Genomic DNA, 14,456 nt, shown 5'->3' on the forward strand with positions numbered 1-14,456 from the left:
CAGCCCTGTCTCCAAGAAGGAGGAGACTCCCTTGCTGAGGGATGGTGTGGCAGCGTCCCACTCTCACCCCCACACCATTCTGGGCCTCCAGTCTCCAGCTCTGCTCTCTTTAGGAGTCTGACCGGGGTCGGGTCGACTAGACTCCTGTATTTCACCACCTTCCCTGGCTTTTGCTTTCCTCCCTCCGTTGGGCAAGTGGGTTGTGACCACAAGGTGATCTCTGAGCCTCCTTCTTGCTTCTCAAACCTATGGCGTTTAGATAGAAGTCTGAGCCCGTAGCCTGCACAGGACCAGATTGTTAGAAGGAGCATCTTTGTAACCCGTCATTCTGAAACCTCCCTCTGTGCTGCATACCCTGACCTGATTTCTGAGAGCATTACCGTAAAGGTGGTTTTCCCCCTTTTAATTTACAAGCAGTTATTTCATTTATTACAGCAGACTGCCTGTGGTATTTCAGTCACGGCTGACAACGGTACTGATCCAATAGGGTGGTGTAGTCTTTCCACCCAATAGCATTTCTTTATACTTGGAACCGTTTGGCCTCCTCCTATCTGGTTCTCCTCGAAACATATAATTGGTAAATTGTGAATTGCAGTGTTGTAGAAAAATAGGGGGCGTTTCAAAGTTTATGGCCTTTTCACCTGGGGGGTATCTCGAGCTTCTCTGTACCCTTCTAAAATTTGCATACATGCATGCAGTCAAATGCAACCATGGAGTTGAACATTGAAGATCTAGGAGATATTTAGCTTCCAGGAGACAGCAGCAGAGGCCCGACCCCTGCGCTGGACTTGGGTCTTCTGTGAAGGCACGTCGGTAGTGAGTAGTAACCTCCTGCCTGGCTTCCCTCCTCTCACCTGAACCATATTGTGTATCTTAGCACCAACAAGGAAGGGCACATTCGTTACAGCCCAGAAAGTGAGCTGAGATGAACTCAGTGGTTTTAAACTCCTGAATCCGTTCTCTGGGAAGCCATCATGTTCATCACGAACAAAGTTGGCTTTGTTGGTTGGGCACCAACACACTCTCGGCTTGCCGGCTGGGTATCGGGACATCACCAGGGAGGAGCCATGGCTGAGTTGGACATGGTCACAGCACGGACCTTCAGCCTTTGTTACTCAGCAGTCCTGCAAATGTGGCGTTGCCTGGTTTGGGTCACCCAACGGCTGTTGCTGCTATCTGTGCACCTCACCCCACCTCTGCTCTTTCCTTATAGAGGCCGTCCACCCCTTGCCTGCCTCTCCTCCTCTCTCCACATTCACGTCTCTACATTCTTAGCTCGCTGGTTGGTTGGCAGAGCTCCCGTGCTGCCTGTACTGAGGGCGACTGATAAGGGTAATATTAGCAGTGATAACACAACGGCAGGAATAATTCAGCAGTGGTTACTTGCTGTGTGGTAGGAACTGGGCTAAATACGGCACACACCCTTGCACTCTCGGAACGAGCCTGAGGCCGGGATACAACTGTCTCCCTTTGAATGATGAAGACTATTTCCTAAAACGAAAATGGTTCTCTTCAACACAGAAAATTCACCCAAGAATGTTCTGCAGAACACTATAGCTACATGGGACCTGGCAGTTTCCAGAGCACCCAGAGAGTGTTTTACCTCAGTGGTCCTTAAATGGGAAGAGTGTAACAGTTCGTTTTTGTTTTTTTTAACAAAGTGGGTACACTGTTTGAGGGGCCAAGGCAAGAACATCCCTGCAAATTTGGAGGTAGTCTGGTCTCCATAGCCAGTACCAAACCTACCTGGGACTGATGGCGAGAGCCTGTCTCTAACTAAGTGCATAAACAGATATGCTGAGGTAAAGCGAGCCTTTTCCTTTCTCACTGTCACATAGATGATGAGAGACCCATGATGGCCTGGTCCCTGCCCCAACTCATCCAGGACAGTCCATGGCCACACAAGGTGCCATTACCACCTCGATGAGCAGAAGACCAAGAAATAATCCCATTTCAATGGCATTCTTTCCTCTTAGAAGAATACATTATGCACACCTCCTTAATCACTGTAACAAAAATATTTGAGGAAAAGCAATTTAATTAATTAGTCAACTAATTTTTGTTGGGAGGGATACATATGTCAGGGGACACCTGTGGAGGTCAGAGGGCATTTTGCAACAATGTGTTTATGCCTATCAATCACATAGGCCCCAGGTTGGTCAGCTTGGTGGCAGGGGCCTTCTTCTGTTGAGCCAACTCTCTAGCCTTAAAAAGCCTTTACAGGGCTGGAGAGATGGCTCAGCAGTTAAGAGCTCTGGCTGCTCTTCCAGAGGATCTGAGTTCAATTCCCAGCACCCACATGGCGGCTCACAACTGTCTGTAACACCAGTTCCAGGGGACCTGACACCCTCACACAGCCATACATATAGGCAAAGAACCAATGTACATAAAAGTAAAAACAAATAAGTAATTGTGAAAGGGGAGCTAAACAAGCCCAGTTTAAGGGGAGAGAAATTTATCTCAGCGTGTAGCTCTAGTGTTTCCAGCCACGCTGGCTCATGACATTGTTTTTGGGGACCTGTGGCAAGTCAAAGGTTCACGGTGGCGAGTACATGCTGGGACAGAGCCGTTCCTTCATGGCGGCTGGAAACAAAGTCATATTACAGTGGACTAGGGCAGGACACCCTTCAAAGACATGTGGCCAATGACCCCTTTCTTCAGCCATCTCCCAGCAATCCCACCTCTTGGCTGCGAGCTGAGCCAATGGATTGATTAATCAGTCGATGAGGTAAGCATCCTCATGACCCAGTCACTCGCCAACAGAGCCACCATCAGGGACCAAACCCACAGGAGTTCCCTTAGGGGCTCATGTGAACCTAGGAAGGGACAGCAAATGTCTGGCACAAAGCCAGCCCAGTGCTATAAACATGATGTCCTGTGTTGAAGGTGTCATAGTCATTGGAAACTGTATAGACCCCATAACTGCTTCTGCTGCTCCTAGGAACATCTGTGTGGCCAGAGCTGGACGCCTGACCCTGGAAAAGATTACCTCAGACCATACTTCACCTTGTAGGGGCCTCTCTGCCCAAACCTCATTTTCACCCTGGCTCTGCGGTCGTGCCGTGCTCTTATCTAAGGTTGAGGGAGTATTCTATTTTCAGTACCTTCTAGAACATGCTCATACCAAAGTTATAGCCTAGGGTTCCCCTGGCTCTGACCATTAGTTCTGCCCTTAAGTCCGCTCCACACAAGATACGGGTGGAATTCAGGGAGTCCTAGTCAGTGTGGGCATTGGAGAGGAGCAGAGGGAGTTAAATGCAGATCAGTTTAGCAGGCGGTGGTCTTTTAGCATTGTCATTGTTGGGGTAGGGTCTTGCTGTGTAGCCCAAGGTGGGTTCTGACTCATTTGTCTTAGTTATCCAAATTCTGGAATAACAGGATGTCACTGTATCCAATTTGTAACATGAATGGTTTCCAGTTTTATTGGTTCATTTTTATTTATGTGCATGTAGGGTGTGTGTGTGTGTGTGTGTGTGTCTGTCTGTCTGTCTGTCTGTGTGTGTCTGTGTGTCTGTGTGTCTGTGTGCCTGTGTGTGTGCCTGTGTGTGTATGTGGGCCTGTATGTGTCTGTGTGCCTGTGTGTGTGTCTGTATGTGTGTGCATGTGTGTGCCTGTGTGTGTACCTGTGTGTGTGTCTGTGTGTGTGCCTGTGTGTGTCTGTGTATGTACCTGTGTGTGTGTGTGCATATGTGTGTGTGTGTGTCTGTGTCTGTGTCTGTGTCCGTGTCCGTGTCCGTGTCCGTGTGTGTTTACACGTAGAGACCAGAAGAGGGTGTGGTATGTTTACCATAGAGACCTGTGGCTAGTTGCAGGCAGTTTTGAGCTGTCTGCCTTGAGTGCTGGGAGCTGAACTACAGTCCTTTGCAGAAGCAGAAGAGCTCCTAACTGCTGAAACATTTCTCCAGACCAACGTTCTCATGTCATTGAACAGACTAAGGAACTGTCCTGGGAGACTCTGGCGTACATCCAGGCACAGCGGTCTCCGGGGTCTCCCTGGAATCTTCCATTGCTGTCTTTGCCCCATTCAAAGTCACTGCCCTCTGGGATAGCTTTATTCTTAATCAGCCTCTCCTTATGTGATGGCTTAACAGCTAGCTTAGCAGCGGGGCACGACAGTGGATCTCTGTCCTGACATCATCAACAAGATATCGAGTGTCCGTGCAATTGCTGTGACCAGGGCAAAGTGATGCTGTGACCACCCCAGCCTGAGACATTGCCTGGACACTGTGACTTCTGTCACAGATTTAAAAAAAAAAATCATCCCCAAGGATTGAAATTAAGCAACATTCCCCTAATCTCTTAACAGGTAGATGGCACCCTGACCACAGGTGACCCTCCCTCTACCAGTCACACACACACACACACACACACACACACACACACACACACACACAGCTGATGTTTCTCCACATCTGTCACTGGGTCAAACCTAGGACCTTCCCCTTGTTCAGACTTGAGGGGAAAGCCCTTCTTTCTCATTGGTTACATTTCTTGCAAAGTGCAGTGTGAATCTGTCCTGTCTTGAGCCTGCTCAGTCAGAGCGCATCCCACTCCTCTCTGGGATCTCAGGAAGTCTTTTCTTTCCCCACCCCACCCCTTGATTTCTCTTTCTCCACTTTAATGTCTCCACATCTGGAAGCTTTACATAGCTCACAGCAGATGCCAATGGACATGGGCTAAAGGATCAAAGTTCTGAAGGGACATCTGGTCCTTTGACTGAGAGACTGTGTCAGACAGAGCAGGGTCCTGTGTGTGTGTCGTAGCGTCCTGTGTGTGTCATAGGGTCCTGTGTATGTCGTTGGCGTCTTCCTTTTGGAGCAGGATGGAGAGGTCCAGCATCCCAGTCCCTGCCTCCCTCGCACACTTGTGTTTTGAGACAGGGTCTCCATCTGTAGCCCTGGTTAACCTAGAAAAGCTATAGCCCAAGCCCCGAACTTCTACTGACCTCCTACCTTCTTGGTGCTAGAACTAATTATAGAATTAGCCATGTGTCACTGTGGCTAATGCAACCCATTTCTTCTGGCCAAAGGCTCCTACTGTAGCACTGACTCTTGGGACAATTAGTTGGGGCAGCTCCTGATAGGAAGAACAGGTTGTATGTCCTTCCCACACGGTAGAATGGACCTCCAGAGGTATGGTTTCTTCCACAGCTCTACCTTCCAACAAAATAAAGGTCACTAGTTTGTCTTTCTGTAATGCTTTGGTTTGAAAACTCTTCAGGGAAATACTGCTTTCATTACTTTTTCCCCTCTAAACAGACTGCTAGAGTTTTAAATCTAGTTATACACTGCAAATTCTTTGTAGCCATTAATGGCTCAGAGACTGAACCTCAGCCTGGGGGCACTGCAGCCCTCCCAAGCTTGGTAAATCAGAGCCTATGCTGTCAGCTGCTGTTTCTGGGAGGGGATCAGGTTCAGGGAGGGCGTCTAACAGACATTGTCACTCTGGGTCAGGATCATGTGTACCACTGTGCTGCTCTCTCTGCTGCCCAGATTCACATCTGCTGGGGATGGCTGCAAACAGCACAGCTGTACCTGGTATGGGTGAGAAGATGTGGATCAAATCCTGAGCCACCCACTTTCTAGACATCTAGGGGCATCCTTGCAGCCACTGTATCTGGAGAATCGGGGCAAGAACCCAGCAAGCTGACATAGTGACACATACCTTTAATCCCATCACTTGGGAGGCAGAAGCAGGAGAATCTCTCTGTGAGTTCAGGGTCAGCCTGGTCTACACCATGAGCTCTAGGACAGCCAGAACTATGCATAGAGTCCCTGTTTCAAAGACAGACAGACAGACAGATTGATGAATGGACAGACTGACAGATGGACGGATGGACAGGCAGGAAGGAAGGAACGGAGGGAGGGAGGAAGGAGGGAAGGAAGGAAGGAAGGACGGAAGGAAGGAAGGAGGGAAGGAAAAACATCTTTCTATTTTCCCAGTTCTTAGTGATTGGCTTGCAAGTGCTGCATGTGGAAAGTACTCAGTGAATGGTAAATCAGTGTGGGTGAGCATAATCTTTTAAGGTGAAATGGATAGGTAATCCTCTCGGGCCTGGGAAGCTGAGTGGATAGGTAATCCTTCCAGGCCTGGGATGCTGAGGTGGATAGGTAATCCTCCCAGGCCTGGGAAGCTGAGGTGGATAGGTAATCCTCCCAGGCCTGGGAAGCTGAGTGGATAGGTAATCCTTCCAGGCATGGGATGCTGAGATGGATAGGTAATCCTCGAGGGCCTGGGAAGCTGAGTGGATAGGTAATCCTCCCAGGCCTGGGATGCTGAGGTGGATAGGTAATCTTCCCAGGCCTGGGATGCTGAGGTGGCTGATCCAAATTTTCATGAGGTTTAATTAGCAGCCACCTGTGTGTTGTGGGACAAGTTAAACTTTTCTGTGTTGTAATAAGGGATTGAGTGGACCCTAAAAGTTAATTCTAAGTTTTCTCTGTTTGCCACTGCTCTAATGAGTGGGGAGAAGACTGAGGACCTTGTTTTGTGACTTATGTAACCTTAGCTTCCCAGGCCCTTGGATTATCCACTCTGGGTACCTACCCAGGCTCCTAGCAGGATCACTTCCAGCCCACCAGGCCCACCTCAGCTAACGGAATCACCCGCAGTACCTGTCCGTCTTGGGGAAACTGTATTTATTCATTTGCTGTTGCTGCTGTAACAAATCACCACCACAAACCTGATAGCGCATGGCAACACAGACAAGTCAGATTCTAAGATCCCTCTCGGTAGGCCTGCAGTCAGGCTGTCCGCAGGGATGCACTCCCCTATACTGGGGAAATGAGCCTTCACAGGACCAAGGACATTTCCTCCTATTGATGCTGGACAATGCCATCCTCTGCCACATATGTGGCTGGAGCCAATGGTCCCCCGATGTGTACTTATTGGTTGGTGGTTTAGTTCCTGGGAACGCTGGTGGGGTCTGGCTGGTTGATATTGTTGCAAACCCCTTAAGGTAGAAGTTTTTTTTTTGTTTTTTTTGTTTTTTTTTCCCGGAGCTGGGGACTGAACCCAGGGCCTTGCGCTTCCTAGGCAAGCGCTCTACCACTGAGCTAAATCCCCAACCCCAGGTAGAAGTTTTATTACACCCAGTCTATCTTTAAACTCAACAGTAGCCTTGAGTCATCTGATCCTTCTGTCTCTACCTTTCATGTGCTGGGACTCCAGGCATGTACCACCACCAAGCCCGGCTAGGTTATTAACTCTTGCAGACTAAGTGTGTTACAGCTTTCATTTTCTTCAACAGAATGCTCTTTTTCTCACCTAAGATTTTGGTTTAAAGGGGCTATATTCTGTGTGGATGATTTGTGTGAAATCACTTCTGTGCAAGTTTAAGTAAAGCTGGGAAAATAAGAATGTGTAACATAAAGCAGAAACAGGGAAGAGAATCTGGTTCTTGGTCTGGTTGTGTGCCTGGTCTGAACAGTGAGGTCCTGGTCTGGTTGTGCCTGGTCTGAACAGTGAGGTCCTGGTCTGGTTGTGCCTGGTCTGAACAGTGAGGTCCTGGTCTGGTTGTGCCTGGTCTGAACAGTGAGGTCCTATAGTCTACCCACATCTGACTTGTTGAGACGCTGCATGGCTGGTTTTCCTTGTTGGGGAGATGGCTCTTCTTCAAATAACCTTTCAACACTCAGGAGCAAAAGCTCTAGCAAGAACTTGCTCCCGTCCAGAACTGAAGTTTAAAAAAACACAGCTGACTTCTCTGGGAAAAACAAAACCAACTCTGTGTTCCTTTGGTCGTAAAAACCACATTGACACCTCCTTAACACCTTGTCAGTAAGGACAGTCTGTGTGGCGGACAACCTGGGGGGAGAGCTGCCCTGTTGGGCAGGGTTGCCTTCTAAAACTACGGTACCTAACACTCACCTGTCAGAACCGTCCCTTCTTGTTCTAGACAGAGTAAATGATTGTTAGCCACTCCCAACTCTGTTACTGCCACCATGATGATGCTATACCACACAAGGGCTCGAGAAGCTTGGATGCTACCAGCACAACTCCATGAGTGCAAAGGCTGTCCCTCCTCTTTCCCCATCTCTTAAAATGCGGGATGCCTCAGAGTGGAGCTTGCCTGCTAACTGGGTATCTCTTCAAGAGCTTGCAGAGGTTTTTGATTCTGCACACAAGAGGTAAAGAACAAAGCCTTTTTTTTTTTTTAAAATCTGACTTGGCAGTGTATTTTGTTCTTGTACTTAAGTGTGGGTGTGTGTCATGTTCTGGGATCTCACTTCAAACGAAACAAGCAAACAGCCCAGGAGGATGTAAGTAGTGAGGGCTGTGAGGCTCCTACTTTAATTGCCAGGTTGGGGTTCAAGTCCTATAGGATCACCCCACTTTTCTTAATGACAGTGAGTGTTTAGAGCTCTAGGTTCTTGCTCTAGAAAGTTGAGAAGAAAATGACCTATCCTGCATGGCCCTTGACCTGTGACCTATCCTGTGTGGCCCTTGACCTATACGGACTTTGACCTATATGACCCTTGACTTGTGTGGCCTTTGACCTGTGTGACCCTTGACCTTTGTGACTCTTGATCCCACAAGCTCACACTGATCCTAGGAGCCTTACCGGAGTAGGTGGTCCTACCAGTTACCTCCTCCAAGACAAACCAAAGCAGGAGCTCCCTTTCCTCAAAGGAGCTGCACAGAGGGAGGTGTGGTATGCCACACCCTTGTTTGTCTCTCCTCACGAGCCCCGACCCACCCCAGCCTCTCCACCTCCCTCTGTCTCTCCGCCTGCTGCCGCCCTCCCCTCCCCAACTCTGCTTCCTCATCTCCGAGCCTTTACTGCACGGTTCCTGTGGCAGCCGAGACAGATGTGCCCCAGCTGTGCATTCCCTCCCAGCGCCTGCTTTATAAGCAGATTGATTGTGCAGCCCGGCTGCTCCATCAATCCAGACTTCGGATTTCACAGCCCCGTTCAGGTGCCCCGGAATTCCATTCCACCAGCATCCCGAACACATTTCTCCGTTACACCCACTTCCCACAAGGGGAACTCAAGACCCAGAAAATATGGCTTAGCCAAAAGCCTCGACTGTGGAAACCACTTACAGCAGACTCACCAGGAAAGTCTGTCCCATTTATAGACAGTCCGTTCTTGGTTTGCCCAGAAACACAATATAGCCAACTGACGAGGTCACGAGAGAGAGATGTGGCAGGGCAACTCCTCCCGTTTCTCGTAAGGTTCTGTGAGAATTGACTGACACACACGACTTCAAATTTAGATTTTTTTTTTTCACTTGTAAGTTTTTTTGGTTGTTGTATATGCTGTATATATGTTAAAGCTGTCGTACTGTTTTGGGATTTGAAATGAAGACTAGGATGTAAATGTGTCATAAATACATACACAGTTCATTCTGGCATACTTTGCAAGCCAAGGAGCATTTGGAATTTCTCATGCCACCAAACTGATGGGGTGGGGAGTTAGCACACAGGCTGGATTTTATCTTACGTATGGTGCAGAAGACAATCTCTACAAATATTTTACTACCGTTATTGTTATTGTTATTGTTATTATTTCAGGGACACACATGTGTTATAACACTGTGGAAGCCAGAGGACAGCCTATGAGAGTCCCTTCTTTCCCTAGGGATCAAACTCAGGTAGTCAGGATTAATGGCAATTCTGTTGAGGTTTAGTCCATTGCTATGTATTGTAATGCTAAATTCTGTACCGGAAGGTCTGAGCCTATGAGTGCAAACCTTGCTCCTTAATTTAGAACTATTGGTTAAGAAAGATGCCAACAGCCTATAGCTGGGCAGAAGAGAGGTAAGCTGTGCTTCGCGTCCCCTGGGCTGGGGTCTGAAGCAGAGACAACAAGGACAGCAGAGAGGAGAGGACTCCTTGGGGTAGGTTAATTGTGAGAACATGGCCATGAGAGTTGGCCAATTGGGGTTCCTAGGCCCAGGTAGGAGATGGAAAGTTGTATTACGGAGTGATTATTGACAGGGAATTAGAAAAAACATGCAGGGTTGGTGCCTACCCAGCTCTAGTGCGTTAAGGCTTATCATAAATACTAAGCTTGTGTGTCTTTCATTTGGGAATTAAATGATCAATTAATGTTTAAAAGTACGGGATCCCTCTTCCCACTGAGGCATCTTGCTGTCCCTGTGCACAACTTCTGAAGCCTTAAATGTTGCAAGAAAAAAAATGTATACATTTAAACAATAATAAGAAAGCAGTTACTTATGTTTTGTTATATGGACACATTGTAATTTACACAGCTCAGGTTCTGTCTGCCTCTAACTGGATTTTATAATTCTCGGCTGTTAAATAATGCCATAGGAACACTTTAGCTATCAAGTTTTGCCTACGTATATATTTGCACAGTTGAATTATCGAGTCAGACTATGACAGTAAAGACCGGGTCTTCCAAACCACCTTTATCAAAGACATAAGGTATCAAAGCTACAGCATAAGCTGTAATTCACTCTATGTCCTTTTCTTTGGTTTGTCCTTCTAAGGCAGGCTCTCACTTTGAGCCACCACACCTGGCAGACATTTTTTTTTTTTTACTGTATCTCCCCATCATGGAATCTGTGTTTTTAATTTTGGTGGTTTTGCTAGTCAAGTATTCTTTTGTAATGGTTGCTTCTAATTACCAGGGCGACTGAACTCCTGCCATACGGCCTTTGCTCTTTTATTTTTTCCCATTTATTTTTACTTATTCACTTTACATTCCGATCACAGCCCCTTCATCTCCTCCCAGTTCCCCCCTGAGAAGGGAGAGGTCCCCTCTGGATACTAACTCACCCTGGCACCTCAAGTTACCGTAAGACTAGGTACACCCCCTCCCACTGAAGCCAGACAAGACAGCCAGTTTAGGGGAGCAGGATCCACAGGCAGGCAACAGATTCAGGGACAGCCCCTGCTTCAGTTGTTGGGGGGGCCACATGAAAACCAAGCTGCACAACTGCTACATACTTGGGGGGTGGGGTGCTATGTCTAGCTCTTTGATTGGTGCTTCAATTTCCCGACTCCAAGGGTCCAGCTTAGTTGACTCTGTTGGTTTTCTTGTGGAGTTCCTATCCCTTCCCAGGCTATCAGTCCTTCCCCCAACTCTTTCACAAGACTCCCTGAGCTTCATCTGATGTTTGGATGTGGGGCCCTGCAATCTGTTTTGCTCAGCTACTGGGGCGGAGCCTCTCAGAGGATAGTTATGCTAGGCTCCTGTTTGCAAGCATAACAGACCATCATTAGTGTCAGGGATCGGTGCTTGCCCATGGAATAGATTTCCCGTTGGCCCTGTCATTGGTTGGCCACTCCCTCAGTCGCTGCTCCATCTTTGTCCCTGCACTTTTTGTAAGCAGGACACATTTTGGGTCGAAGGTTTTGTGGGTGGGTTGGTGTCCTTATTCCTCCACTGCGAGTCTTTTTCTATTGGACATTTTCTAATGTGTGAGCATTTGTATGTAGGACCTAGGAAGCAGGGTCTTGTTTCTGTGGGGAAAGGGGCCACTGATGTGCAAGTGCAACCCCTTGCCATTCACTGAAAGCCAGCAATGTATGTGGACCACTTGTCTCCCTGCAGTGCTGCCAAGCTCCTGGACAAGAACCCCTTCTCCGTCAGTAGCCAGAACCCTCTGCTCACTTCGCCAGCCAGTGTCCAGCTGGCCCAGATACAGGCCCAGCTCACCCTCCATCGGCTGAAGATGGCACAGACCGCAGTCACCAACAACACTGCAGCCGCGACGGTCCTCAACCAAGTCCTCTCCAAAGTGGCCATGTCCCAGCCTCTCTTCAACCAGCTTCGCCATCCATCTGTGCTCGGCACCACACACGGCCCTACTGGGGTCTCCCAGCACGCTGCCACCGTTCCCAGCGCTCACTTTCCCTCAACTGCAATCGCCTTTTCGCCCCCAAGCCAGGCAGGAGGCCCGGGGCCTTCTGTGAGCCTCCCCAGCCAGCCCCCCAATGCTATGGTAGTGCATACCTTCAGTGGGGTGGTGCCTCAAACCCCTGCCCAGCCAGCAGTCATTCTAAGCATCGGGAAGGCGGGGCCGACACCTGCTACTACAGGGTTCTATGACTATGGCAAAGCCAACCCGGCCAGGCCTATGGTTCTGAGACGGAGGGCCAGCCGGGCTTCTTGCCAGCCTCGGCGTCGGCCGCAGCACCAGGCGGTGTGACCTATGAAGGGCACTATAGCCACACAGGGCAGGATGGCCAAGCCGCCTTTTCTAAAGACTTCTATGGACCCAGTGCCCAAGGGTCACATGCAGCAGGTGGGTTCCCAGCTGATCAGGCTGGGAGCATGAAAGGAGACGTCGGTGGGCTGTTGCAAGGTACCAACAGCCAGTGGGAGAGGCCCTCTGGGTTCTCTGGCCAGAACAAGGCCGATATCACAGCCGGGCCCGGTTTGTGGGCTCCACCTGCCAGCCAGCCTTATGAACTATATGATCCCGAGGAGCCTACCTCAGACAGGGCCCCTCCTGCCTTTGGATCTCGACTTAACAGCAGCAAGCAGGGATTCAGCTGCTCCTGCCGGCGGACAAAGGAGGGGCAGGCCATGCTGTCCGTGAGGCCCCTGCAGGGTCATCAACTGAATGACTTCCGAGGCTTGGCTCCACTCCACCTGCCACATATCTGCAGCATCTGTGACAAGAAGGTGTTTGACCTGAAGGTGAGTTACCCAAGAACGGCTGGGACCCAAGTACAGACTCTAGTGGTATCTAGAAGTTTGTTTGAGGACTAGGGCGCTAAACTCATCAGTGCCATAGGTTGTAGACCCAAAGGAGTTTTATTTACTATATGTATATGAATACACTGTCTCTTTCTTCAGACACAACAGAAGAGGTCACTGGATCCCATTACAGATGGTTGTGAGCCACCATGTGGTTGCTGGGAATTGAACTCAGGACCTCTGGAAGAGCAGTCGGTGCTCTTAACCGCTGAGCCATCTCCCCAGTCCCAAAGGAGTTTTAGAATTACATCCAGTCCTTCTCTTCTCTAAGGCAGATGATACTTCCCCTGTACAGTGAAAAAGCAGTGGTTTCCTCTTTCCTTTTGAGGATCCTTTTCTCCTTTGGACTTTCTAGAAGCTTCAGTTCCTTTGATAAATATGTTGCACTGAGTTTGAAAGAGGGACAAGTGGAATTCTGGGTCAAGGGAAAAGATCAATTCTTAGACCAGACCTCGACAAACCATCAAAGAGGACTCAAAATAAACCAAGTGGAGGCAGAGACTCCCAAGCCTCCCGTTGGCGAGGTGCTTGGTACTGCTGTAGATAAGAACGTGCCTGGAAGGATGTTTGCCCCAAGGTTTATTGATAATACAGTGAAGTATTTCAAAGCCATAAGAAGACATAGGTAACAGCTAGCAGACATTAAACTCTTTCAGTGTGCTACTCGTGACTGTATGAGGTAGATGCTGAGGTTGGCTTTTTCTTGTCGCTTTGTTGTGTTTTGAAAATGGGTATCATTTAGCTCTGGCTGATCTTGGACTCATAGCTGAGGCTAGTCTCGGCCTCGCTGGGCGCTGGGGTTGTAGGTATGTGCCATTTCTGTCATTTCTTTCTTCTCACAGATGACAGTTGTCCCAGACCACCTAGGCAGAGAGTGACAGAGAGAAGGTTTAGTCATAGGTGTGACCTCCCCTGAGCCTGCTGTCATGCCAGCCCTCTGCCAGCCTGTCCCAGAGCACAAAACAGTTTCTCCCTAGAGTCGCAGCAGCATGAGTGTCTTTCACACTGCCCAGGTCATGTCTCCCAGGTGCTTCTCCCAACTTGAGTGAGACACGCCTTTCCACACGTGAGGGCAGTGATGCTAGGTGATGCTGTGGGCCTCTACCTCACACTCTTCTTCTGAGGCTCTATAAGTCACTGCACCGTAGACCAGAGAGAAGGACGAGCATGAGGTCAGAGATGGGTCAGGGGTCTACGGGCAGGCGACAAGGGAATCTGACTTCAAGTCTGGGTAGCTATCCAAGATGGACACAGGGCATGCAAGTAAGGTGTTGACAAGAGAGACTGGTGTTTGGGTAGCAGACCTGGAATGAGGAGGCATAGGGAAGGAGAGATGGAGATGAGGTGTTCTGGTGGTCCAGCCCCTAGGTGCTCTGAGCTCCCTGACTGGCTGGTGGTAATTGCCTTCATCCTCTGCCTCCCCATGGACTCAGTTCAACTCTGGTCCTTTCTCTGGTCTTCTAGGACTGGGAGCTACATGTGAAGGGGAAGTTGCATGCCCAGAAATGCCTGCTCTTCTCAGAAAGGTAAGTGCTGTCCAGATGGTTGTGTGTGTGTGTGTGTGTGTGTGTGTGTGTGTGTGTGTGTGTGTGTACTCAGCAGGTGTTCACAGAGCTAGGTACAGGAAAACTGCAGAGAGCCAAGCAGGGGAAGAAAGCCCCTGCCTCCCAGAAGCTCCACTTAATGTGAGTACCGTGAGCTCACATCCTGGTGCAATGAGAAGGCCACATTTGGGGTTGGGGGAGGTGCACATGTGTACATAGCTCTTGGGCACATTGTA

General features: G+C 49.1%; 1 protein-coding gene across 1 annotated transcript in view; it reads left to right on the forward strand.

Moving 5' to 3' along the window:
* Rbm20 (RNA binding motif protein 20) overlaps window positions 1-14,456 on the forward strand; it is a 192,929-nt gene that overhangs the window by 133,872 nt on the left and 44,601 nt on the right. Inside the window, 3 exon segments of the mRNA XM_032895534.1 lie at window positions 11,525-12,036; window positions 12,039-12,616; window positions 14,141-14,202. Of these exon segments, the coding sequence (XP_032751425.1) occupies window positions 11,525-12,036; window positions 12,039-12,616; window positions 14,141-14,202 (1,152 nt within the window).

The sequence above is a fragment of the Rattus rattus genome, chromosome 2 (genome assembly GCF_011064425.1).
Source record: "Rattus rattus isolate New Zealand chromosome 2, Rrattus_CSIRO_v1, whole genome shotgun sequence".
In the NCBI taxonomy this organism is placed as follows: domain Eukaryota; kingdom Metazoa; phylum Chordata; class Mammalia; order Rodentia; family Muridae; genus Rattus; species Rattus rattus.